Here is a 26,975-nt window from a genome sequence, read left to right as displayed (position 1 = left end):
TGAACTCGATGAGAAAGAAAGCACTTTATGATGCAATTTATTATTATTATTAATGTATTTCATTTTCACTACAGGTGGTTGGATAAATTGTTAAGCGCTCTGTATACATTGCATTCATCCAGTAAAGAAATAAATTTTGGGCCATGATCTGTTTCTGTTTAGGAGGACCACCTGTCCAACATATCAAAGATGCATGAGGGACTTATATCAGAAAATGTGTATTTTGAATCACATCATTTGATCTGTTTAATTTTAATTAGCTAATACGATCACCTTCCTTCGATGGCCTACCAAATTACTCAACTTTCTAAGTTTAAAAAATAAATAATCATTAAAAACAAAAAGTGAAAAAAAGGAACAACAAAAGTATTGGCAGCCAAAGCAGAATCACCCTGTGACTGATAGGAAGTCGTTATAATGGAACATCATCAATAAACTATATTCTGTTATTTGAAATACAGCCTTATAATAAGCATATATATTAAGCCTTTTTTAAAATAAAATTCTATTTTTGATGTCTATTTCTCAGGTTAAGGTCCTGCAAAAAGTAAAGATTGTAAGATAGAAAAAAAACTTGTTTTGCTTTTCATCACATTAAAACCTACATTCCCCCTCCCAAACATTTTAAAGAGTTCACTTAATTCAATACAAGCCTTCGACCACATCATAGCTCTCGTTAAAGTGTAAAATGCCAACTATGTGAGAACACAAAGATCGTCTATATATATAACTATATAATCAGAGTCACCGGAAATAGTGCCGTTTTTATAGTTGGAGACTCAATCTTAACTTATACACGATCTTTGGTTTCAACTGCTACGGTGTCCATCATGCCTGTTAATACTCTGCTATGTATTGTTGGAAATACAATTTCTCGGGTTTTGTTTTTTGCTTGATGTAATGTACGAGATCCGCCTTTAACTTTATTTGGGCCTGTAATTAGACATATTTTCGATACATGACATTTTATGCTCGATATCTGTAAAGGCAAATACGTGGGCAGCTAAGAAGTAGCCGGGTCCTGTTCCACGTTGTGTCATCAGACAGGGAGGTGTGTGTTGACCGTCCTCTGTTGAACTGAATGTGTGTTATCCTCTTATTTACACCTGTAGAACAACATGGAGCTATTGTAATACACATTTTGTTGGTAAAACACTAGGTACCTTCGCCGAGGATACAGACGACTCATAGCGATGTCAGCAAACCGGTCTTTGTATCTGTTGTCTCGGCTTCGTCGCCACTTTAACCCCCGGACTGCCCGTATCACCGCCAGTAGCTGTCATGTGTCTCCAGAAACTGTTTTTTTACATAAAGAACAAAGGGCTGGTTCCATGGTTTGTAGCAGAAATGTTTCATCCAACAGCTCGTCTGCCAAACCCCCGGACACATCTCTGTTCGTCCCCGTCTCCGTGAAAACGGACGTGCCTGGAGATGGAGGTGTTGGAGCAGAGCTGACGCAGCCGCTCGACAAAAGTGAGTGTATTCACCTAAGCGGGCCTTTGGGTTCAAATTCAAGAGGGTTTGTTTTTACAGTAGCGTAAACGAAGTTAATTTTAGCTGCTAGTTCATGTGCTAAAGCTATCTGAGCAATTAAACGCACAGTATCATGTTTACAGTAGGGGAATTTATTTCTTTGCGAAAATAACATGATCTGTATGAAATCTAACACTTGTTTCCTTTTGCTGTCCATTTCTGGTTTAGATGAACTGCTTAAAACCCTGAACAAGTTTTATAAGAGGAAGGAGATGCAAAAGTTGGCAGCCGACGGTGGCCTGGATGGTGAGGAGTCTCTATATCTCCCAAAGATGTACAGATATCAAAATATCGTTTGCTGGTTTTCCAGCCAGAGCTTTAGTTATTTATATCCCAATCCGTCTACCTTTAGAGCTGTCACCAACAAATCCTCATTCACTTATCTGCATAAAACAATAACTGACTTTTAAACTTTGGAAGATTAGATCATTTATCTATTGTTAAGCTTTGGTGTGTGTCATGTGTAATTGTGTTTTATTCGGTAAATTATCAAGGTAGACAGTAATATGATAATTATTCTTTAAAAACTTAGCCTGATGTCTCTTTTCCTTGGAATTACAGCTCGTCTTTTTCACCAAGCCTTCATCAGCTTCAGGAGGTACGTCTTGGAAGTGGGGTCACTTCCTGCTGATCTGCACATCATCCTCAGTGACATCTGCTACGGAGCAGGTTTGTCAATTCTTAGTCACTACTTCACCGAATAAAGTGTCAATGTATAACGCTTCCTAACTGTAAGTTCAACTAACTTTTTTCTTTGTCGTATACAGGTCATATAGATGACATCTACCCATACTTTTTTGCTCACGCTAAAAAAATCTTCCCCATGCTTGACTGTATGGACGATCTGCGAAAGATCTCAGACCTCAGAGTCCCAGCGAACTGGTATGTCCCATATAATCCAACTCAGGAATCAACATCCTATCTGCTCTGTGTGTCGTTCATAGACTTTTATTTACTTTTGTTTTACACCTGCATTTCCAAAATAGGAACCCTCACATGTGCAGAGAGGGAATTGAAGGGTAGAATAGGATAGACTTTATTTGTCATTGCACAAAAGCAACAAAATTTCGCTGTGCTATGAAGCATTACATGATGCATGCCTCCAATAACCGCATTATTGGCGTACATCTATGCTGGTCATATTGGTCATTTGAAAAGCATTCATGTGATGACATGTCATGATATCCCACAAACTGAACAATAAGAAATGCCCTATCAATAATTGTACCATATTTTATGAGCTCTGTCACTTCATTGTTATGGAGGGTTTGTGTGACCATTTGTCAGGTATCCAGAGGCTCGAGCTGTCCAGAGGAAAGTGGTTTTCCATGCTGGCCCCACTAACAGTGGTAAAACATATCACGCCATCCAGCGCTTCCTAGCTGCAAAGTCTGGAGTGTACTGTGGCCCTCTGAAGCTGCTGGCCCATGAGATCTTTGAGAAGAGCAACTCTGCAGTATGTATCTGTGGCCTCCTGTCTTCTACTTTGTTTAATGGGGACACTTTCTACATGAGTCTGTTCAAACCCTTTATTTCAGAATGTATCATATTTAATGCATGACTTTCAAAGCCCTCTCTCTCATCCATATGATAAATAGTTTCCTTCAAACATATTCAAAGATTATCATACAGACAGCCAAGGTTGTATTTTGGCACTTTTCAAAGAACGTGCTCCTATGTTAAACATCCACACACTTTTATTCAGGAAGATCATAGCTATTTTCAAGGAGTTGCTGTAAGAATAACATCAAAATTATTGCTCATTTTTGAAAATATTTTTTTTCTGCATCAAAATAATGCGTATTTCCTGTTTTGTTTTATTTTGTTAAATGGGTTAATGAACATCTCAGTCCCAGCTGGAGGCTGTGTTTAAGCTATGGTCTACGATCTGAAACCCAGTTTGGCTGATGAGACACATTTGAAAAATGCAGCCTCACTCACCCCTCCCCTCTGTGTTCCAAAATCCCGTCCCCCCCAGCTCGTTTCACCCTTCTTCGCCTCCTAACAACACGCCCCCTCCGACAGAGCAAGAAGCCGGCCGGCAGAACATGTAACAAACAGGACAGTCAGCCTCCTTGTAACACACAGTGGTAGCTTTTTCAATTGGACCGGCGCGATCAAAACCATGAATTAGCCGGCGAAGCAGGTCTGATGTTGCCACTGCCAGCTGATCAGAGCAGAGCTGACTGTGGGCGAGGCTTTACCTTTCTCGGCGTGTCTTCACCAGCTCAGTTTACAATGCTAAAGATGTGTGGCTAACTTATGCTAAAATCTATTGACAGAGCCGACCCGTTCCGACCAGCAGCGTTCAGTCATTAGCCAGTATAGGCACAGACTAACCAGAGTTATTCAGCTGAAATCTCCCACTGTGGTAAACAAAGTCATTACCTGTTCAACAGAAACTCGGCTGTCTCTGCGTTAGTCTTCAGTTCCAAATGCCTCTGCAGCTTTTCCCACCGGTTGTACATTTCTCAAATGTTCAGTCTCTGTTGGCACCTGTATCGCTCATAATTCTTCCTTGCTTCAGCCTTTTCCTCGAAACTTTTTTCGTTTTCTTCCCTTCCCTGTGGAGGCTAACAGGAACAGCTTCCTTGTTTCGGTCTTCTCTGGCTCCATGACGCTTCGGTAGCTGAGCAGCTAGCTGACGTGACAGGGGTAGTGGGGAAGGACGAGGTGGGACCATGGGCATGACGATGCGGAGCAAAGGAGACAGGGGATTGGATGGACTAACCCACAAATCAGAAATGAGGGAAATGGCAGTTCAGATTGGTCAATTATTAAGCCGTTTTGCAGCTGCTGTACTGAATGGATTTTTTTTCGTTCTTCTTGGTTTTTATATTGTGAAGATCGGACCATTGGACTATAACGACCTCAAAGCGGTGTTAATAATGATTACCTAGCTTCAAATCGTAGACCATAGCTTTAAGTCCTCATCACATGAAGTTATGTACAAAATCTTCTGATTGAATTGTTTAAGTAGAGATATAGAAGCTGTAGTTTTCAACAAAGATAAATGATCACTTATGATATGACATATTAGACTTTAACTTTGATTTCAATCATTTTGTGTTGCGACCTCATTTTGTCTGTATGCCAAGTCTCAGAGTGTTTAAACAGTTGATACACAGCATTAAGTTCCTGTGGTTCTCTTTTCAGTGCTTTAGTCCCCATGTCTTTCTAACAGTAATAATCTTTCCTATCTTGTCTTTTCTATTGCTGTTGCTCAAAGTATCTTTGAGATGTCTGTTTTTATTTCATGACCACACTGCTCTGTTTGCTGTTTTCCTGTATTTGTGTTTATGAATTTCTGTGTCTGTTTGCAGGGTGTGCAGTGTGACTTGGTCACAGGAGAGGAGAGGACCTTTGTAGACTCTGAGGGTCGAGTGGCCAGTCATGTGGCCTGTACTATAGAGATGTGCAGTGTCACGACACCGTGTAAGCAAACAAACACTGAAGTATTTCACAAATATCAGAGCAGAAGATAACGTTGAACTTGACTTTCAGTTTTGATGTATTTTGTTAAAATCTGGAACATTTGCAACTGTTCAGAAACATAAAAACTCATCACATGTTAATTTTTTTATTGATATTTTTAGATGAAGTGGCTGTAATTGATGAAATTCAGATGATCAGAGATTTGTCCAGAGGCTGGGCCTGGACCAGAGCACTGCTGGGTTTGTATTCCCAGTATCACGCACACACTATTTATAAGGATCACCAGTTTAACCCTGATGTATATTGTTATTGTCTTTATACCTGATGAACCCTCTTTATGTGTGTAGGTCTGTGTGCAGAGGAGATCCATGTGTGCGGTGAGCCTGCAGCCGTAGAGTTTATCAGAGAGCTGATGTTCACAACGGGAGAGGAGGTGGAGGTGAGTGTGTGAGATGTCGTACAGCAAGAGGAAAGGAGGATCACTGTTGTTACCATTTTCTTTTATTAATCTCTGTCTGGTCTCTTAGGTCCACACCTACCAGCGGTTAACCCCATTCACTGTGCTTGATTATGCTGTGGAGTCATTAGACAACTTGAGACCAGGAGATTGTATCGTCTGCTTCAGCAAAAATGACATCTACTCCATCAGCAGGCAGATTGAGGCCAGGGGGCTGGAGTGTGCTGTTATTTATGGGAGTTTACCTCCAGGTGAGTTTATAGAGGGTGTTTAGGAAGGGTGCATGACCTGCTTGGTGTCAATTCTTATTAACAAGCATGGAATAAAACAAATTTTATCATATAGTTCTTTATTTTCTGTATTTATTGAAGCTTTTTGGCTGGTCTCTATGTAACGCCTGACTGTGGCAGAGACTGAAAAAGAAGTTTCTCTGTAATCTGCAGGCACCAAGCTGTCACAGGCAAAGAAGTTCAACGATCCTGATGACCCCTGCAAGATACTGGTTGCAACAGATGCCATTGGAATGGGCCTTAACCTGTGAGTAACACCATATACACCAACTTTAGAGCTCATTATTCTCCACACATAAATAATTTAAAGAGGCTTAAAAGAGCCACATAACTTTGGTATTACCTGGTTGGGTGGAGGATTTATTTCATATGTATCAGTCAGCACAATAGAGTCTGTGAGGATGCTATACAAAGACATTTCTCCAAATATTTATTTGGAGCTTGTTCTGTTCTGAGTCACTGAAGTCAAAAATGATAAAATCCTTCATTTGACTCCAGCTCTAGCCTGTCATGGTTGCATTTTTTGAACAAATTATAACCTCGATTCTGCTCAAGTCTCTGTATTTTTTGCATGACATCTTCTCTTTTTGCAGGAGTATAAAACGTATCATCTTCAACACACTTGTGAAGCCTAATGTGAACGAGAAAGGAGAGAAACAGATCGAAACCATCAGCACATCACAAGCTCTGCAGATCGCTGGTCGTGCAGGGAGGTCAGTCACTCGCCAAGTGTTATCTTTATTTAGGAGGGATCTGGGTATTTTTTTTTCATTGAAACTTTCTCTCTTCCAGGTTCTCCTCTAAATTCAGAGAGGGAGAGGTCACCACCATGCACAGAGACGATCTGTCTGTTCTCAAGGAAATACTCAGCTTCTCTGTAGAGCCCATTGAGGTGATCACTGCAAACAAAGATGCACACTCTAAACCCTATGTCTATTTAGTCAGACTGATACGGTTGTTTCTGACGTGTTGCGCTGTGGTTTTTGTCTCAGTTTGCAGGTCTTCATCCCACAGCAGAGCAGATAGAGATGTTCGCCTATCATCTACCTGATGCTTCACTGTCAAACCTTGTTGTAAGTATAGGCATCTGTTTTTGAACTCACCTTTGGTTCAATCAAAGGGAAAAAAAGAGCATCCAGAGATAATCCTTAGAATAAAAGGATGTTGAGTGTTTACATCGCTAATGTATCTTGAGGCTCAGGAGATGAAGATAAAAAGCATCTTCTCAAACGTTGTGTCTCATGTCCTCTGTACCTGTCTCTGTCTCCCTGCAGGACATCTTTGTCAGCCTCTCACAGGTGGATGGGATGTATTTCGTCTGCAACATTGAAGACTTCAAGTTTCTGGCTGACATGATTCAGCACATCCCGCTCAACCTGAGGTCACGCTACGTCTTCTGTACCGCTCCCATCAACAAGAAACAACCTTTTGTGTGCACCTCCTTCCTGAAGGTGAGGATGAGGAAAGGCTAATATGTGAAGAAAGCATGAGGTCAACGATGGGATGAAAATGAACAAAAGTAACAATGAAGGGAGTAAAAATAATCAGTTCATATAAACACAAGTAACTGAGGTTCAGTATCATAAAAAGAACAACTTATCTGTTAAAGCAAACTGTTAGACTCATTACTTTTTAGGTCCCACACTGCAGTTTGTGGAACCCATATTCCAAGTTTCTTTTGTTTATCATAATATGGTTTCTTAACCAGGGCTCGAGACGGTGCCCGACCGAAAAGGTCGCTTATGCAATCTTTTTTTCAGCGTGTGTGAGTAAAAATTTCACATGGTCGTGTTTGTGCAAGTGCACGTGTCTTAATAATTCCTCTATCACGGGCACTTGACAAGACATTGTGGTTTGAATTCTCCATCTCTTTCACTGGCTCAGTCAGTCTCCTCCACCTGAACGCTCTCCTGTTCTGAAGAGAGAGCACTGTCGCGTACACGTGCAGCGCGTATGGGCGTCACACACCGAAGACAGACAAAACTTCACGACAAGCATTTCACTATTTTAGATCCAGCCTTCTTCTCATAGTGATAAGATGCACACTGCTGTAAACTCTCCTTATTGAAGAGGATGCTATGTTAGAGCATGTTGGAGCTTGGGTTAGATAGAGAGGTCAGGGCAAACCACAGGATGAACCAACTTTTTAACTAGTGCAAGAGTTTAACTAATGACATGTCGTGTCAACACCTTAAAAAAAAGAAAAAAAGAAAAAGAAAACAGCTAAGGCTCTGATAAACTCTTCATCAACGAGTGCTGCACCGTTATCTGGCTCCGTCTCTGAGTTCTCCTGCAGCGTCTTTGGATCAAACCAACTAAGAGAGAGAGAGGGGTGGATGGTTTTTGAGTTTTCAATATAACGCCAAGTACAGGACTTGATTTGACTCAGAAAATTATTAGAGCTCACAGGAGCATACTTTAAGTGGGGGGATAATCAGGAGAAATCACAAGCCAGGAGAAGAGTGGGAGAAAGGGTTAAAAAATGGGAAACTCCTGCCAGCACTCTCCATTGGTAAAAGTAAGAATTTATGTATGACACATATTGACAAAGAAAAAAACTTAACATTTATGGTTATTTTAGTAAGTTTTGTAAACTCACTTAAGAATTTCACTTATTTTATTTAGAGCCTCGTTTTTATTTTTTATTTCAACGAAAATGTTTTTGTTAACTGTAATAACCCTGACATGTGAACACGTGCATGTCTGTTGTGATTCTTTGCTGTTATTTAAGAAGCATTTTTGTTGTCTTACCTTAAAGTTACATGAAGAAAATAACCCGTTTTGTCAGCTAGAGCTTGTTACAAACTTTATGTTCACAATAGAATATTTAGCAAAATCATAGCCAGAGTTACTCCATGGACAGGAGCCTGTCCAACACGTGGACACAGAGCCTGCTACTGGTGTAGAGCCGTTTTATTGCCTCCTCTCATGTCAGTGGCTTTTCTTGTGTTGTCTTCACAAGACTTCAGGCCTCAAACACAGACATCAGTGGAAGTGTCTTAAAGAAAATTGCCTAAAACATCTGGTTAAAGAGCGCCTCTAATTTTTATTTGAGAAAGGTTTTTATGATGCGTTTAGATTTTGTGGTTTGTCCAGTCTGTTAACATGTATTGCAGCCAGTCACCCCTCGTAGTTCCCACTGTTTTACTCTACTTTTGGGGAGCTGCTGTGTTCCCCATCTTTTTAACCAGCCTGTGATTAAGTCTTGTGAAAAAAAAGTAAATACTTAGTATAGAAAGTGTACCTTTGCTCCTTCACTTTATGGTTTTATAACCCTGATAAAACTGGATACAGAATTAAAGTTGTCATTAACATGTGACCTTTGAGATTCAGTCAAGTTGAAACACATAATATGACGTTTCTGATGCTTGTTTGTGGAGAAGTAAGAAAGCATACGTCATAAATCCAATTTTTTTTTCTTTCCAGTTTGCTCGTCAGTTCAGTCGAGATGAGCCTCTGACGTTTGAGTGGATCTGCCGCCATGTCAGCTGGCCTCTGGCCGCCCCCAAAAACATCAAAGATCTGGTTCACCTGGAAGCTGTTCACGATGTTTTAGATCTTTACCTCTGGTTGAGGTAACTTCACTCAGACTTCTTACAATCGACTTCATATTTTTACAGTTTCTCTGTCAGAGCTCGCCACCCTAACTTTCATGGCTGTTCTTTCTGTTTTGCTCTAGCTATCGTTTCATGGACATGTTTCCAGACACAGCTGCAGTTCGCAAAATCCAGCAGGAGCTTGATGACCTCATTCAACAGGGCGTCCAGAACATTACCCGCCTTATCAGGGCCACCGACCCGAGCATCACAGGCCCCCTGCAGGCACAGGGCAGCAGGCGCGGACAGACAGACCAGCAGGCTGCCAGCAGAAACTATGTGTTGAACACCAGAAGTCGAAGGGGGCAGAAAGTCTTCGAAGAAATGCCAGATAAGTCTCTCACTGGTCGGCTGGTGAGAGACGGGCTGATAACTGCTGATATGCTGCGTCAGCTGCAGAGGGAGTGGTTGGAAGACAAAAATCACAAGTCCACAAGCAGCAGCGCACTCTATACAGATGATAACACTGATTACACTTTCAACAATAAAGGGAAAAAGAAGAAGAAAAAGAAATAAAGAGGGAAAAGATGATGTGCCAGTGTCCAGAAGCTGAGATGTCTCAGCACAGATCATGAAACAGACTTTGTGCAACTACATGTGATCTAAACCTTGGATCTGGAGGTTTGTTCTAAATCAACGAGGATTTGAAGCGTTTAAATGGGATCTGTGTAATTTTTAAGGGGTTAAAAATATGAAATAATGAAATTGGGACAACATGAGAATGATCAGCTGAGCAGCAAACTACGAGAAACTAAGTTGCTCCTGCTGGTGAAGGATCAGGGACCCCTTCAGACTTTTTCCCCACAGAAGCATGAGCATGACTCGAGTCAGGGTCACTGAGATCTGAATTAATCGTTCAAAGATGTTTAATTTGCTCAAAAACCAACTTGAAGCAACAGGGTTCACCAGATTATAGTTGAGCATTGTTTTGATGCTGTTTCAGAACTGAGACTATGACAAACTGTCCTCTGTGTGTGTGTGGATGACATGTCTGAGTTGGATGCAGCAGATCCTTAAGCGTGAGCACTTCCTGTAATAAACTCTAAGAGCTTAGCATTGTTAGTGCATTGTATATACAGATAATAGGACATATTTTCATGTATGAGTTAATTAAAAGCCCATTATGTTTTTAATAACTTGAGTTCATGTCAATGTTTTATAATGCAGTTCACATCAGGAGTGACAAAATAAAAAACACATAAAAAATTAACTTTTTAAAGGAATGCACAATTCATGTTTCAAACTATTGGATTAACTAAAATTAGGTTTACAGCAAACTAGAAGATACAAAACTGTAAACTGAGTTTTAATTGAGTCCCGGAGTTCAGTCAGGTGAGACGAAGAGTGAAAAATAAAGAGCAGACAGGGCTGAGCAGAGAGATAGAGGAATCTGAGGATATAACAGGAGAAAGGGTTTGGTTTGTTAATCATTGAGTTCAAGCAGAGATTAGTCTCTTCTCACTGACTCAACAAAACCAAACTACCAGAGCAGGACGGCAGGAAGAGATACACTGTCCGCTGTTCAACATGTTTTCAAAGTGACCGCATGTTATTGACGACATTTCTTTGCGGTTTGAGCAGCTGCTGCGTGCTCTGACAGGGGAACGCACTGGAGCAGTGAATTTAGAGTCTTTATAGAGGTGTTTGTCGTACAACAAGATGTTGGCTGTTCACCTTGTGTCGTTTTTCTTCTCCAAACTCCAGGAGGATCCCACAAAGAAGGTACGAGACGCTCCTCAGTCACACCATATCCATACTATGTCAATAACTTTTACCCCAGCAGGGTTATATCTTTGCCATGTGAGTGACAAAGTGAAACATGCAGACGAGGTTTTAATCTGATCTATTTTTCAGGAGGAATAACCAGTCAAGATACATTGATTTATCTGTGAATGTGTTTCATATCATGCATCTCCTTTTTGATGCCATCCCCCTTACAGTTACTGCTCACACTCACAGTTACCCCTGTGTTTGCAGATCATTATCAGCTCTGCATTTTTTTACTGTAGTGTTGAATAACTGACTCTAGGAACCTCAGGTAGGATGTACAGTGTACAGCTAAGAGAAAAATTAAAATGTGACATTGTTTTGCAGAACAAATCCCCTTCACAGATCAGTTACCTCGATGAAAGGTAGCGATAAGGTCGACTCAGGGCTGTCATAAAATGTTCAAGGCGCCGTAATCATTAGTTAGTCTGTTTCAATTTGTTCTCCTCTCAGTAATGATTAACTTCTGGCTGTGTCACTACCCCTCTCTAAATACAGATCAGATTAACATGAGGGCAAAATACTGAAAGTCTAATTAGTTTCAGTATCTCTGTCTGTTTTGTTCCTTGACCTTTCAGGCCTTTGACTGGTTCTTATTCATTTTGCTCATTTCTGACATTATTATATTTGAAGATGTGATTTTTTTTTAGCTCTTTATTGTTGTTAATTTATGCTTTTATTTCTGACTTGTTTTTTCCCTCTCATGGCTCACGGTGAAGCTAAAGCAAAAACAAGGAAAAGCCCTCAGATTAGTTGATGAAAGAACAGGTGATCCAGTTCAAAACTGTTCTGCACCTTTGTTACTTTGTTAAGTGAAAATAACAACTTATCCACACACAAAGGAAGGACAGGAGATGAAGAGAGGACATTTAGAGATTTTCAGCTCTTCCTCTACATTAATGAGTGTTGTCTACTCTCCTCTGTTTTCTGTTTTCTGTCTTCCAGTCAGAGAGAAAGAATCAGAAATGTCACCTTGTCTTTGGTCTCTGTGTTTGCTCTCTAGGTGGACCGGTTTCTGTACACCATGCGTCTCCACGACGACCAGCTTAGAGACATCTCGTCTCGTTTCCAGGCTGAGATGAAGAAGGGGCTTTCATCTGAGAGTAACGCTGCAGCCGCTGTGAAGATGCTGCCGACACACGTCCGCTCCACCCCTGATGGATCAGGTCAGTCTTCAAACTTTGAGCCTGTTCACCAGAAACAAACCATAAAGCAGATCACATGTACTACAGAATATATCTTTTTACATCTCTCTTCTGCCTGTGCAGAGAAAGGACAGTTCCTGGCCCTGGACCTCGGAGGATCCAAGTTTAAAGTGCTCCAGGTGAAAGTGAGGGAGGGGATGGGGATCAGAAAGGGAGGAGTGGAAATGGAGGAAAAGACCTATCCCATACCTAAAGAGCTTCTGAGTGGGAAAGGAACAGAGGTGAGCCGGTGCAAAGGATAAAATAAGGAGTCAGCTGATCCTTGGGAGTTTTTGACCAGTATGAGACCGGGATGGGGGAGATGAAATGCCAAAAACACAACTTTCAACCCTGCGTGTGTTTCCCTTCCTTTGACTCTGTGTCTGTAGCTCTTTGACCATGTGGCTGAGTCTCTAAAGGACTTCATGCATGAGAGGAACATCAGTGTGGAGAAGAAACACCCGCTGGCCTTCACGTTCTCCTTCCCCTGTGAACAGGCCAGGCTGGATCAGGTACGTGCAGCACATACCTCTGGTCTCTGTGGTCTTTAACCTGTGACTGACGTATGTTTTCTTTCAGGGAAATCTGTTGAGCTGGAATAAAAGGTTTCGGGTTCGAGGCCTGCGGGGTAAAGATGTGGTCCAGGCCCTGAGAAATGCTGTTGACAGAGCAGGGGTGAGACATTTATATTAGTGATAACTCCAAACTAACAGACAAGAGTGTAAAGAATCATCATGTCAGCAGTTATCTGCTGCTCATGGACACGTAGCACTAACTACACTACTGTGATTTAGCATTTGTTCACATTACAAACTGATACATTGAACTAACTCTTCTGCAGGGTATGGATGTGGAGGTGTTAGCCATGGTCAACGACACTGTAGCGACCATGATGACCTGCGGTTTTGATGACAAGTACTGTGATGTGGGACTCATCATTGGTGAGTACAGTCATGTTCAGAGTTGGCAGGAGTTGTGTAGTTGACTGAAGCTATAAAGTAGAGGACACCTGAAGCTGTAAACCCTCGTGGTTCGTCTGGTAGAGGAAGTAATCAGTTGAATAATAACAAACGAGGAAAATCAGGATAATAGAGCAGCTGTGGAGAGCTCTGTCAGTCTGAGATGGTTTTGGCGCCCCCTGTAGACAGAGTGGTGCCTCATATCTCTTTGTTAATGTTATTCTGGAAATGTGTATTTAATTGTTTAAACAATAGATCTCACCTTCTCTTTTTATATCAGTGAAGTAGCCAAGTTAAAGGGATATTTCAGTCTTTTTAAAGTGTGTTGTTTGAGTTACATTGAGTTACCCTCATGCATGCCAAAAGGACTTAAGATAAGCTAGTTTTCTGCAGACGAGGTCACTCACTGTAAAATCCTTGAAAGCAAATGCAATTCATGACACCTCTTATGATCTATAACTGGACAGTATGTAAGAATGCATGCAGGACACAGAGCTCTCTCAGAGCTGAGGAGAATATTTTGGGTGTAAACTAAAAAACTAAAAAAAAAAAAAAAGTAAAACAGTTTTAATAGATACACAAGCCTGAGGCCCAATTATCCCGCCTATGTCCAAGCTGAAGTCCTCATCCAGTTGCAAATCCTGAAATTCAGGAGCTGGGTTGGACTTGAACCTGAGTATTCAACACTGACCCGAAAAGACATCTTTCTCTCTCATTCAAAAAAGGTTTAAAAAATGCTATTTTTTTTGCAAGTGTGCTGTTTATAATGCACATCACCTCCCAGTAGAAGTATCAGGCACTTAAAATGTGGCAGTAGGAGCTCATCGGGAGCTCCACTGGCTTTACAGCTGGAGGGTTGCTCCAGCTGTAAAAGTCCCAGGTCCCGGTTCAAGTCCCAGTGTGGACAAAGATAGGAAATTTGGCTGACAGCTGGAGCGGTGGTAGCATAATTTCCTGAGCACCACTGAGGTGCTCTTGAGCAAGGTACCATAAGCAAGGTAACCCTAACCCTAACTTATTAAAATGATGCAATCCTAAGAAAATAATAAATAAATAGAAAATTCAACTTAGACTTTCCTGAATAAGGTATATATTGTTTGTATTAGTTTCTTTGACATAATTAAGCCCATCCAAGTAATTTGGGTTTAACAGCTCCCTCTAGTGGTTCAATTTGAAATAAAGTGTGGCAGTTTGATTTTTTTTTTTTTTTTTTTTTTTTGAGTTTAGTGACTGAATCTGTGATTCATGTCACAATATTTTTCTACAAAAGACAGAAAAAATAACAAGCATTAACAACTCTGCATGGCTTTCCTTCTGTGTGTTTCTGTGTGTTCAGGTACGGGCACTAACGCGTGCTACATGGAGGCTCTCCGTCACGTTGACCTGGTGGAGGGAGACGAGGGCAGGATGTGTGTGAACACTGAGTGGGGAGGCTTTGGGGATGATGGGGGTCTGGATGATTTTGTCACAGAGTTTGACCGGGACGTGGACGCAGCTTCCAACAACCAAGGACAACAAATGTGAGGAAAACAGAGTCACTCATGTCGTTTCAGTGTTTATGGTATTGTGTCTCACCATCAGGTGTTTTTTTCTGTTTGCAGCTTTGAGAAGATGGTCAGCGGGATGTACCTGGGGGAGATAGTGAGGCTGGTGGTATTAAAGATGGCCAAACTTGGACTGCTGTTTGATGGCCGTGTGTCTGATGCCCTGAGGACCAAAGGGAAGATCACCACTGCAAATGTGGCAGCAATGGAGGAGTGAGTAGTCTCTCAATCTGTCTGTAAAACACTCCCTCTGAACTCAAACCAATAACTTTTTATGTATCTGTCTCTTTCAGGTACAAAACTGGTCTTAAGAACACCAAAAACATCCTCATGGCACTTGGGTTGAGTCCATCACAAGACGACTGTATCGCTGTCCAACATGTCAGCACCATAGTTTCCTTCAGGTCTTCAAACCTGGTGGCTGCTGGACTGGTGGCCATCTTGACTCGAATCAAGCAAAACAGGAATCTGAGGACAATGAGGATCACTGTGGGTGTGGATGGAACTGTGTACAAGACCCACCCACAGTGAGTTTTTATGGAAACATTCACAAAGGATCAAACTAACACATTAGTATCAGTTTTACACTTGAACAGCATTTTCATTAAGAAAGGTTTAGAAGTAAACACAAATATTGATGGCTTTATGATGCCTTAGTGTTTGAGAAATGATTTATGAAACGTGAAATAAGAAATAAGAAGTAGGGTTGTTGAGTAAATAGCTATAAGACACAGTTCTGTCTTTATTTCAGGTATCCTAAGCGCCTCCACAAAGTCGTGCGCAGGTTACTCCCCGAGTGCCAGGTCAGGTTCGTCCTCTCAGACAGCGGCAGCAGCAAAGGAGCCGCTCTAGTTTCAGCAGTCGCACAGAGACTGGCATCACGGAGGAGACAGGTGAGTTCCTAGCACACTTTGTTTCTTTAGATGTGACGACAGCTTTACCATCCTATCCGACACTGAACAGCATCTCTGTTATTTGTATCCAAGGTGGATGAGACTCTGCGTCCCTTCAGACTGAGCCAGGAGCAGCTGCAGCTCGTAAAGACCAGGATGAGGGCAGGACTGGAGGCAGGGCTGAAGAGTAAAGGCCCATCCACGATCAAGATGCTGCCTTCTTTCGTGTACCGCACACCTGATGGAACAGGTCAGCAACTAAAACAGGAAAAAGAGAAAAAAAAAAAAAAAAGACATAAAACCACATCTGCCAGTCTCACCTAAGTACAGTGGGACCATTTTGTTCTAAATTTTTATTTGATTTCTTTAATTTTCCAGAAGAGAATGAATGATTTGGTCTGATTCATCACAGAAAAATAAATGACAGTCAGCCTGGTGTTACTTTGTGTTTTCCAGAACATGGAAAGTACCTGGCCTTAGACCTGGGTGGGACGAACTTCAGAGCAATGCTGGTGAACTTTAAAAAAGGTCTGCAACAGAACGCAAGACTTTACCACAAGATCTACACCATACCACTGGAGATCATGCAGGGAACTGGAGAAGAGGTGAGCCGTTAGTCTGCAGGTGAACACAGAAACACTAACCAAAACTTATTTTTTCTTTTTTAAACCTTTCTTTCCTCCTCTCTTCCTCTGTAGTTGTTTGACCATATCGCACAGTGTGTTAGTGACTTCCTGGACTACATGGGGATGAAGAAGGCTCGTCTTCCTGCGGGCTTCACCTTCTCTTTCCCCTGCGAGCAGACAGCGATTGACACAGTAAGAGGAGACACAAGAGTGTGGAGCTTAAGTTGGTCTGAATTCTGAGACAAAACTTACTTTTTTGAACCTTTCTATCCTCCTGTAGGGCACACTGGTGAGCTGGACCAAAGGTTACAAGGCCACAGACTGTGAAGGACATGATGTCGTTGAAATGTTGAGGGAGGCCATCAAGAGACGCAACGTGAGTTCAAGATAGAGGAGGTTTTACTGTATACAGTGGAATATGTGAACAGGGATTATAGTTGCTGCTACCTACAGGACAAACACAGGATCGTTCTTCATTTTGCAGAGGGAGGATGGGATGTTGCAAGGTTTTTTAATTACTTTTCTTTATAAAACACTGAAAGCCTTTCTGTCTTTATTTTCAAATTCTTTTTATTGATTATCAGGCATATATTGACAGGTTTACAGGTTGATCTTTAAATGTGTCACAGTATTGTCTATTCAACTCCCTCAATCACACCCCAAGCAAAAACAGAGGAAGAAAAGAGAACAGGAAATTTTTTATGCATATATATATATATATATATATATATATATATATATATATATATATATATATATATATATATATATATATATATATATATACAATGAACATAGTACTAGATCAAGATTGCAGATAAAAGGAGAGATTGAAAAATCTAAAAGCACACACAAATTGCAAGATTACAGCATGACAACAGCTACAAGTTACCAAATTTACATTTTGGAATCCCGATCTGTGAGTTTTACTAGGAGCTGGAACATCAAGGGCGGCATTTGATCTCTCAAGGTTAATTATAACACCAGGTCTTTGAAAATAATACGGTAATAGTCCCCATATCCTATAAAACTTTTGCTCTGACCTACGAATAGAATGGAGTTGCTTCTCTAACTTGAGGCAAGACATGAGGCCCTAAAACCACTGGGAGTGTGTAGGAAGGGAAGCTCCTTTCCACCTGAGTAGAATTGATAAAAGGGCCAAAAGATGGGCAAAAGATAGGGCTACACGTTTGGTTTCAGGTAATACAACGAGAGTGTATGAAATGTACTTCTTCAGAACTTTTCCAGGCTGGGATATGTCCAGAACATATGTGCTAGTGAGGAATTAGGACTCTGACATTTGTCACAGTTGGGACTGGTATCTGGAACATCTTAGAAGACCTCATTTAGAAATATGGGCTCTGTGGACACCTCTGAAATGAAGCAGGGAGCGGTGAGCAAACATAGAGGTGGAATGTACTTGTTTAAGAACCACTTCCCACTAAAAGCCAAAATACGTTTAACTTCCAGGATCTAAAGCTACAAAATTCAATAAAAACCCAGAAGATAATCACACATACAATGCAGTATAGGAGGACATATCTAACTTTTTATGAAAAGCAGGTGTGCATAGAAGGTTTTGTCATGTCTGTTTGTGCCCCCCATGCAGGACTTTGACTTGGACATAGCAGCAGTGGTCAATGACACAGTAGGAACCATGATGAGCTGTGCGTATGAGGACCCTCAGTGTGAGATAGGACTGATTGCTGGTACGTGACCTGCAGGGACATGTTAGCTGTTGAGTTTGTGTGTGCGCTCTGAAATCTTTTAAAGTAAAAAACAGACCAGAGTGTTTTTGGAAACGTTTCATTTGTGGGTATGTCTCATCACAAACTTGTTGCTCAGCACTGCGTCATTTGCCTGAATTTACATCAGAAATGAGAAAAAGCTCGAGCATGTGATTGTGTTTTATAGGAACTGGCACTAACGTGTGTTACATGGAGGAACTGAAGAATATCAGAAAGACTAAACAAGAGACAAGAAAAGAGGAAAGAGAAGAGGAGACACCCAAAGGAGAAGAGAATAAGGTCTCAGAAATCTTTTAATTTTCTCATAAGTTTACAGTATCAAAAAGCAGCTGGTGTTTAAGTTGGACAATATCTCATCCTCTTTTTGTTTCTGCTCCCAGCAGAGTGATGCGTCTGAAGGAGACAGAGGGGACGAGGATGCAGAGATGCAGAAGATGTGTGTGAACACAGAGTGGGGGGGTCTGGGTGATGACGGCTCTCTTGATGATATCATCACGCCTTATGACCTGGAGGTGAACAAAAACTCAGTCAACCCTGGAAAACAAAGGTGAGAAAGTCACTGTGTGTTACGAAGTTTGTCCAATTACTCACCTTTGACACCTGTGGATATTTTCATTGCAGCTCTTTTTGCACATCAGGGTGTGAGTTCCTGGTTTTGGGCTCTATAATCCCTTACACCTTTACGAACTTTCAGTCTGATGCTCCAGTGATCTCCAGCATTTCCACTTCTGTTGTGCTCTGGCTAATTGTTCTTGTCTTTGCGTATGTGCAGATTTGAAAAGCTGACCAGTGGGATGTATTTAGGAGAAATTGTGCGTCAGGTGTTGTTGGATTTAACCAGAGGAGGTCTGCTGTTCAGAGGACACGTCACTGAAGCCCTTAAAACACCGGGGATATTTGAAACCAAATATCTGTCACAGATAGAGAGGTAGGAGAGACTGTGTGCAGTGTGTGATGCAGCTGAAATCTGTATTACTTCACTGAGCTGTTTGTAAATGTGAGGAAGTAAAATAACTGTGTTGTCTCCCCCTAGTGACCGCCTGGCTCTGCTGCAGGTCAGATCGATTCTACAACACCTGGGGCTCGACAGCAACTGTGATGACAGCATCATCGTCAAAGAGGTAAAGCATAGGAGAAGATGATCTATATGATCTATATTTATACCAGCACAGCCCAAAGTGCTTCAAAGAGAAACTAACAGATAGAATAAGGAAAGAGGACAATCACAATAGATATCAGTTGTATTCATTTTGAAGTTTTTAACAATATAACTGTGAAATGTCTTACTATCAGTACTTGAACTTGCACAGTATCAAAACTGATTTGATAGAAAAAAATCTTAAAACCTTACTTTTTAATCTGGCTTTGATTGATTTAAGAGTTTAGCTAAAGCTTTTACTGACTTCTCATTTATTTGTTTATATATATATATTGTTTTAAATTTTGTTCATTTTTTTCTGATTAAAAAAAAATTAAGATATTAAACTTTGAAATAATCAAGTTTTCTGTTGGCATTAGTTATTAACTTTGAAAACTTTACTTGAATTTTTTACTTTCTACTGTTGCTGTCCATAAACCCCTTTTTATTTCTTTTATTGTGAAACACTTTGGGCTGCCTGTTTTTTGTGTATGTTCCAGAAAAGTAGCCGAGTTGAGCTTAGTTCATACCTCTTTTACAACTCTCAAAATCCTGGTGTGAACTCGCCAACATTTTTTTTTTTTTTTTTATCAGATCAAGGCATGTCACTTTATCCAGTAACCATCTATTGAACTTGTCAAGTCAAAAGCATGTGGCTAATCTGCTACATCATGTTTATTTAGAAATTTTTACATTTGTTAAAATCTTTAAAAAGTATATAATTAAAACAGCAACTGAGTTACTAAAGTCACGTGAAGCTCAGTTTTAAATGTCCATCTAGAGTCCATCCAGCCTATCCCAGCTGTCTTTGGGCGAGAGGTGGGTAGACCCTGGACTGGTCACCAGTCAGTCACAGGGCTGACACACAGAGACAGACAACCCTTCACAGAAAGTTCATCAGCAGGCTTAAGAACTGATCTGAGATAAATGTTTATTACACAGTTTAGGGGAAATACTGCTCCATCTTTTTCCAGTCAGGAAACTTTTATATTTCTCACTCTGACTTTGGTTCAACTCTTGTGCCAGGTTCAGTTCTTCCTCTTTTGGGTTTTGTGTCGACATATATTGAATGTGCTGACTATGCAAGACCACCAGTAACTGTATTTAACTACTGAGGCAGTCCAACTTATCACACGGGTCCTTTTTTTATCTGCAAGACTTCAGATCAAACTGGATTAAAAACAAGCTGCATAACAATTTGAATGTCCAGTCGTTCTCACAGTATATTCTGGTAATTTTATTTTGACCTCACCGTGTTTAATAGCTTTAATCATCACACTGTCCCATTAGAGTTTCCCAAGAAGCATACCAAGCATCCAAATATGCATACATAGAAACTTTATTGTCAATGAGTACATTGCTCTTATTCTTGTTTTAAAATGTGAATAATGTAGATTAGTGTTTTTCATTATAAGGGTAACTAGTAGAGTTGATTTTGACGTGACTCTGTGACATTTTAGAATGTTGAAACTTTGTTTTAAAGGAAAACTATGAACATACAGATCCAAAATAGCAGTTTTGCAACTCTGTGACCCTTTCCTCGTCTCATATTTGTTGCAAATGCTTGAAAAGGGTGAAGAGTTGAACTTTTGAAACTCTACAATACCAAGAAAACCATGTTCCCTGTTGCAACCTCACATTTGTATTCAGGAAAAATTGTCTTTTTGTTGAGGAGTGATTTGATTTAGCAAACTGTGGCTCCATCAGTGTGTTCAGTGTTGCAATGAGGATAAAGTTTTCATTGTTTTACAGGTTTGTGGAGCTGTGTCACGTCGTGCAGCTCAGATGTGTGGGGCAGGAATGGCGGCTGTGGTCGATAAGATCAGAGAGAACAGAGGACTGGACCATTTGAAAATTACAGTAGGGGTGGACGGGGCGCTCTACAAACTACATCCACAGTAAGTCTTCCCTGTTATGACTACTTGAACTTTATGGTTTGATGAAACTTTCCAAGGAAGGTTCATTTGAATTACATTTTTATGTTCTTGACTGACTCCCAAATCTGATTTTCTTTTCTTTTCTTTTCTTTTCTTTTCTTTTCTTTTCTTTTCTTTTCTTTTCTTTTCTTTTCTTTTCTTTTCTTTTCTCTGTTATTTCTAGTTTTGCTGGAATCCTTCAGGACACTGCCACAGCTCTGGCTCCTCAGTGCAGCGTGACCTTTATGCCTTCAGAGGAGGGCAGTGGTAAAGGTGCTGCTCTCATCACAGCTGGGACCCAACATAAGCAGGAGATGTAACAACACGCAACTGAAGCTGAAATGATATGATACTCATATATGATGTTGTATTCATATCCCCATTGGTTTGGAAAACTTCTGCCTGCACCGCTGCAACTGTCCTAAACAATAGATTCAGTAACATCTCCTTCACACCTAAAGGACGAAACACATGCTGACTCTTCTCTTGAACACAGTCCTTTGTACTGAATCGTGCACAGAGCTAAAATAAAAACACTGATGCCAGGGATTAAATTTCAGTCCCCACAGATATTTAAGGAACTGGATTACAGATATTAGATCTTACAAAATGAACATACAGCTGGTGAGGCAGCATCTCTGCAGAGAAAAGCTTCTTATATGTTCCTGTACGACAGGCTTCCCCTGAACGAATGTTTGACTAGTTTTAAGAAATATCTGGTCCTGGATGGCTTTCACCTCCCTCCTTTTCTTTGAATCAGTGTCACAGCTGCACAGTCACATGACAGAGTTTACCATACACTGATGAGGATGGACTTGGATGGACTTAAATCATTAATCACACCCTGCAGAGTACTCAGGGTCAGCGCTTAATCTGAGACCAAATAAACATCAATGTCACAACTGAAAAGTCCACCGTGTTGGTTCTGATAAGACAAAGTTGCCAGGATTTGATAAAGCTGGGCCTGTTGACAATGTGTGTGTGTGTGTGTGTGTGTGTGTGTGTGTGTGTGTGTGTGTGTGTGTGTGTGTGTGTGTGTGTGTGTGTGTGTGTGTGTGTGTGTGTGTGTGTGTGTGTGTGTGTGAGGACTAGTTCTACTATTTGAAATCTTTCATTTGGCCTTTAACTGCAGAAATAATAACCAGTAATGTGGTGAACACTCTTGTGAGGAGTTATGAGCTGATTAAGACACAAACTATGGTTGATATTGATGCATCTTTATGAACAAAAAAAATAAGACTATCAGTGTATAGACTCTCCATTTATATATGTAGTTGTGTATAAAAGCCTGCTGGTGGAGGGTTTCAAAGACAATCTGAACAGCTCACTGCAGGGTCAGTCTTTTCTCCAGAGCAAATATTCTCTCTATGAGACATGTGACTTTTAAAGTAAGCAGGATCAGATATTTGTTATATCACTCTCAGAAAACACCATGTATGCATGTGCAGGACAAAACAGAGGTAAGAGGTAACACTTTGTCCGCAAGACACAGAACACAGGAGCTTTAAGAAGTTTTTTTTAAATGATCCCTGCAAGTTTATTTTATTTATGTAACGTCAATGTAGTCATAACATTTTGGATGAAGAATTGTTGAAGAAAGGGTGTGTGTGTGTGTGTGTGTATTGATAAAGAGCAGGAGGAGGATAGGAATGCCTCTGACCACATTATTTCCAAACAATAAGAACAACCAGCACTCTGTTCTGCCGATCTGAACCGACTCTCCATCCATGTGATATTCTATCTCTCTGAATTCTTCTACTCTGTCTGTCTGTCTGTCTGTCTGTCTGTCTGTCTGTCTGTCTGTCTGTCTGTCTGTCTGTCTGTCTGTCTGTCTGACTGACTTTGGGACATTTAAGTCTGGCAGCTTTATCCGTCTTGCTGGTTCGATGCCCATTCACCTCTGTCTTCATCTGTCTGTCTGCACGCTACATCCTCAAACGACGGTACAGTCCAGGTGCAGACTTAGAGAAATCCTCAAACCTTTTCATCATTTTAATCTAAAGACAACTGAATTTTTGGTGCTGATGGACAGAAAAGTGCATTTTTTCTAAATGTGAAGTTGGTATTATGAAATAGTACAATATGTAATGGGATAAAGGGTAGACACTAATCTGTTCATAGACTAGATGATGTGTTGGATTAGCAGCAGAGAGTAGTAAAAAAAGGCTTCAGGACTTATAATGTGACACAAAACCTGAGTGTAAAGTAGGGAAGAGAGAGAACTACAATGTCAAAGGAATTAAATGAAGGATAAAGGCAATGTATTGAGCAGGGATGCGTGCTAACAGGAGTGAAAGAGAAGCTAATCTGACCGGGATTAACATGTACGAATAAAATCAACAGAGGGGTGTACGTCACATACTCACCACTGTAATCCCACTGTCCTAGTGATGACCCTGTAGCGTCACTGTTAAATCACACATGCACTGACTCTGCAGCTTCACTGCACACACACACACACACACACACACACACACACACACACACACACACACACACACACACACACACACAACCACACACACACAACCACACACACACACACACACACACACACACACACACACACACACACACACACACACACACACACACACACACACACACAGATGGGCTGCTGAATCTGCAGCTCGTGCAGCACAACACAGTCAGCTGACAGATACAGACACTGGCATCCTGCCTCTTTCTCTCACATTCTGTTCACACTTGTTTCTGGTGCTGTCCCTTTAAATCATCCTTCTTCTCTTCTCTTTGTTGCAAACTTTTTTACACCTTTGCTGCTTTTTTTTTTCATTTTAGCTTTGAAATAACCCTCAATGGTCTCCTTGATGGAGCATTCCTCAGGGAGCAAGGTGTGTGAGTCTCATTATACATGGGCTCTCTTTGTTTGTGAGTGTGTTTGTGTGTGTTTGAGGCTCTGTGAGTATGTCTTTGTCTTCTGTGTTGACCAACAATAAGTGCATTGACACATAAACAGACAAACAGAAGGAAGAAACACCAGCAGATGGGAGAGTTGAGACACTGGTTTTTCAGGACCTGTGGTATAAAGGGGCGAGCTCTGGCCTTTTGATAGACAGCTTCTGTTCTGATTTTTGGAAAAACAATCACCACCAGCCAGGGACACAGCCTCTCTTTTCATCTACATCCATGTATTACCTCCAGGGACAGAATGAAAGGAAGTTTAAAGCCTGAATTTTAACCAATGTTTGGAGTGGACGGTGCTAAAATGAGATGCAACAATGCTGCAAAGCATCATTGTCTTCAAAACAGTCGGACACTGCCTCCTCTTCATCAATGGAAAGCTCTGTTAATGAAGGTAATTCAGTTATCTAAACAGTACAGTAATCTAGGGGAGCTAACACTGCTGGGATTATCTGTGACAACGCAGCTGTTGGTGGATGTGGGATCAGTTATGATGCTGTTGTTGGTGTGTGCAGGTGAGACGAATGAGAAAGGAAACTCATGCATCAGTAGAAAATCCTCAATGGCTCTGTATCCTGTTGATGAGGGACAGAGAGCATGAGTGTGTGTGTAAAATGTTGTGTGCTATCTTGTTGTATCATACTGCAGAGATCAGATCCATCTGTCAGCAGTTGGTGATCACATTGTTGTGCGTTGTTGCCAAACTTCCTGTCACCAGGCTGCAGCAGGGGCAGAGCAGCTAATGACAGCTTGGGTACATTGGTCTCTGGTGTAAAATCAAACGGTCTTCATACTTAGAAACATGCTAACAGGTGGTTTCTGATCATTATGAAGACAGTCTGAACATTCTGGAGTAATTGCTTTTTCTTAGATTTACCAGTAGACTGTATTATTATTAGGGCTGGGCAACGATTAAAACTTTTAATTGTAATTAATCGCATGATTTCCCTGATTAATCATAATTAATCGCATTGTGAAAGTGCCATAACATCTGTCATGCCCATACTAAATCAGTACTTGTTATACAGTAATAGTTAAATCACATATTTAGTGCAAATCAAATTTACAAAATGTAAATACAAAATTAAAGCTTATTGCCACTGTCAGGGCATTAAAGTGATACTCCGGGATGGAACAAGTTGGGTCCTATCACAAGGTTCAGGGCAGAAATTACCCCTCCAGCAGTGTTTTTGTGCAGCAGCGCTCGCACCAAATACCCCCTCCCTGCTCCTCTGCTGGTTTCCTCTGCAATCAGACGGAGCCATATTTTACTTGACCAAAAACACAAATAAACGGACTCCCACTGAAAAAATCTGATATCTGTTTGCATTCACGCTTTATTTAGAGAATTTTCAGCGCGTTACTTTCACACAAAAACACCACTAAATAAAGCTGTAGTTCTCATCGTGTCTCTTCGTCCTGGCAGACTACCTGCGTTTGTTTCCATCTGGCATGCTGTGCGCGCGGACTGATACACTAAGCGGCGAGTGCCTTTAAGTTCCGTGGCATTGCCCCTCTTCTTCATGCTTGTTTTGGTTACTCAACGGCGTTAATAGATTGACGGGTTAACGCGAAAATTAACGTTTAACTTGCCCAGCACTAATTATTATACATTGACATAGTGTCTGTGATGTCACACATTTGTTTCTCATACAGAGTTTTGATGCCCATTGTTGGTGGTCACCATATTGAAAAGCTTGAATCAACCTGGCTTTGTCCTTGTTTGGATAAGGTCAAGAGGTGGGCCTTTCGCTTGTTTGCAAACAGCTACAAGGTGCTGTCAGTCAAATCCTCTGTGCCCTTACAAGGGCAAAACCTGTCATTTTTAAAAATCACCGACTGTAGAGTGCGTGCAGGTAGAGAAATGAGGCACTCGGACCAAAACTTAATTGGACCAGGCTGTAAAATCTTCTTTTATGACTTGGTGTGTATGTCGTTCTCAGTGTTTCTGCAGCTGGCCTCAAGTGGACTCTCAAAGAAGTGAAGGCTTCATATTTTAACACTGAATTTTGCTGCTTGGGTTTAACACATTTCCCCCTGATAGAAGTGATATTTTGAAAATCAGTAGTTTTTAAAAGCTTTTTTTTTACAATGTTCTGGGATAAGTCAATTGGTATACGACAGTTTTACCATTAGTAAAATGTATGTTTGAACCATAAGACCCACGTAAAAAGTGATAGAATTGACTCAGATGATTGACATGCACAGTAGCCAATCAAAAACAGACCACATAGACTCCTGTCAACAAATGTTTCTGTTAAGAAGCTGCATGGCTGGTTGTACTTAGACAAATGATTTTCATATTTGGGTTACTGAACCAATATAGAGGAAATTAAATGAAATGTTTAACTGAATGGAGTGTTTTCAACGCAGCCAAGTCAGTATTTTGTCTGCAAACTGCTGCTCAAATGAACATAACAAGTATAGGCAGGTCAGCAGGGGGATAGCAAACAGCAATCAAAGAGACGTGTGCCAACAAATGCTCTCAGAAAAAAGAACCGTAAAGGAATGTAGATAATGCTGCAGAAGGACAAGAAAGGTTTTTTTTCTAAACCAAGAATTAATACTGAAATATTTCAAAAGGAAAAGGTCATCTTCAGGGAGATCCATTTATTTTTCTCCCTTAACCATTGAGCTTCTCTCTGATTTGGCTTCAACGCTGAGGTTTGTCCACCAACAAATCAGCTGTGGGGACAAAATGCAATGTGTTAAACCTCGACACAACCAAGAGCTTTCAGCAAGTTGTGATTCCTACCCGGGCAGATGCTTCCGAGACAGAGAAGCTCATTGTCACTTTGTTACCTGGATAAGTAATGTTTAACCACCTGCTACTCAAAGTGAAACCACTGAAAATAACCGTTGATGATTGCATTATAATGCATGGTAACTGTAGGTCTACCTGTGCAGTGGGAAATCCTTGAACAAGTGAATTTTGCATGAACTGAGCAGATAGGAAATGTTGTGTTG

At 40.9% G+C, this 26,975-nt stretch overlaps 2 protein-coding genes across 2 annotated transcripts; both read left to right on the top strand.

Annotated features, from left to right (window-relative positions):
- The first annotated feature begins 794 nt into the window (after positions 1–794).
- Positions 795–10,447, top strand: supv3l1 (SUV3-like helicase). The gene is made up of 16 exons (XM_074667274.1): positions 795–1,473; positions 1,702–1,779; positions 2,095–2,202; positions 2,301–2,415; positions 2,821–2,989; positions 4,857–4,968; positions 5,130–5,207; positions 5,316–5,407; positions 5,496–5,676; positions 5,869–5,962; positions 6,309–6,428; positions 6,508–6,607; positions 6,708–6,788; positions 6,990–7,166; positions 9,142–9,290; positions 9,395–10,447. Exons 1-16 carry the CDS (start codon positions 1,194–1,196, stop codon positions 9,825–9,827), a joined length of 2,367 nt encoding a protein of 788 aa, XP_074523375.1. The 5' UTR covers positions 795–1,193; the 3' UTR covers positions 9,828–10,447.
- Positions 10,448–10,970: 523 nt separating this feature from the next.
- Positions 10,971–21,646, top strand: LOC141787737 (hexokinase HKDC1-like). Its single transcript, XM_074666384.1, has 21 exons — positions 10,971–11,033; positions 12,082–12,244; positions 12,347–12,504; positions 12,652–12,774; positions 12,842–12,937; positions 13,104–13,203; positions 14,558–14,741; positions 14,823–14,978; positions 15,059–15,292; positions 15,517–15,658; positions 15,752–15,908; positions 16,115–16,263; positions 16,357–16,476; positions 16,565–16,660; positions 17,894–17,993; positions 18,199–18,311; positions 18,413–18,579; positions 18,805–18,960; positions 19,066–19,153; positions 20,923–21,068; positions 21,271–21,646. The coding sequence occupies exons 1-21, from the start codon at positions 10,971–10,973 to the stop codon at positions 21,404–21,406; spliced, it is 2,847 nt and encodes a 948-aa protein (XP_074522485.1). The 3' UTR covers positions 21,407–21,646.
- Positions 21,647–26,975: the final 5,329 nt, after the last annotated feature.

Source organism: Halichoeres trimaculatus, unplaced genomic scaffold, assembly GCF_033239565.1.
Source record: "Halichoeres trimaculatus isolate MK-OKI-2021-1 unplaced genomic scaffold, fHalTri1.1 fHalTri1_scaffold_3, whole genome shotgun sequence".
NCBI lineage: Eukaryota > Metazoa > Chordata > Actinopteri > Labriformes > Labridae > Halichoeres > Halichoeres trimaculatus.
Note: the sequence above shows the minus strand (reverse complement) of the source record. Positions and strands in the feature narration are given on the sequence as shown.

Coding starts and splice junctions, on each gene's coding strand:
- supv3l1 (XM_074667274.1), top strand. CDS start 1,194: ATGTCAGCAAACCGGTCTTTGTATCTGTTGTCTCGGCTTCGTCGCCAC. Junction 6,608..6,707: donor TCTCTGTAGAGCCCATTGAG/GTGATCACTGCA, acceptor TTTTTGTCTCAG/TTTGCAGGTCTTCATCCCAC. Junction 6,789..6,989: donor CTTCACTGTCAAACCTTGTT/GTAAGTATAGGC, acceptor GTCTCCCTGCAG/GACATCTTTGTCAGCCTCTC.
- LOC141787737 (XM_074666384.1), top strand. CDS start 10,971: ATGTTGGCTGTTCACCTTGTGTCGTTTTTCTTCTCCAAACTCCAGGAG. Junction 15,659..15,751: donor TGGCATCACGGAGGAGACAG/GTGAGTTCCTAG, acceptor TTTGTATCCAAG/GTGGATGAGACTCTGCGTCC. Junction 17,994..18,198: donor TGAGATAGGACTGATTGCTG/GTACGTGACCTG, acceptor TGTGTTTTATAG/GAACTGGCACTAACGTGTGT.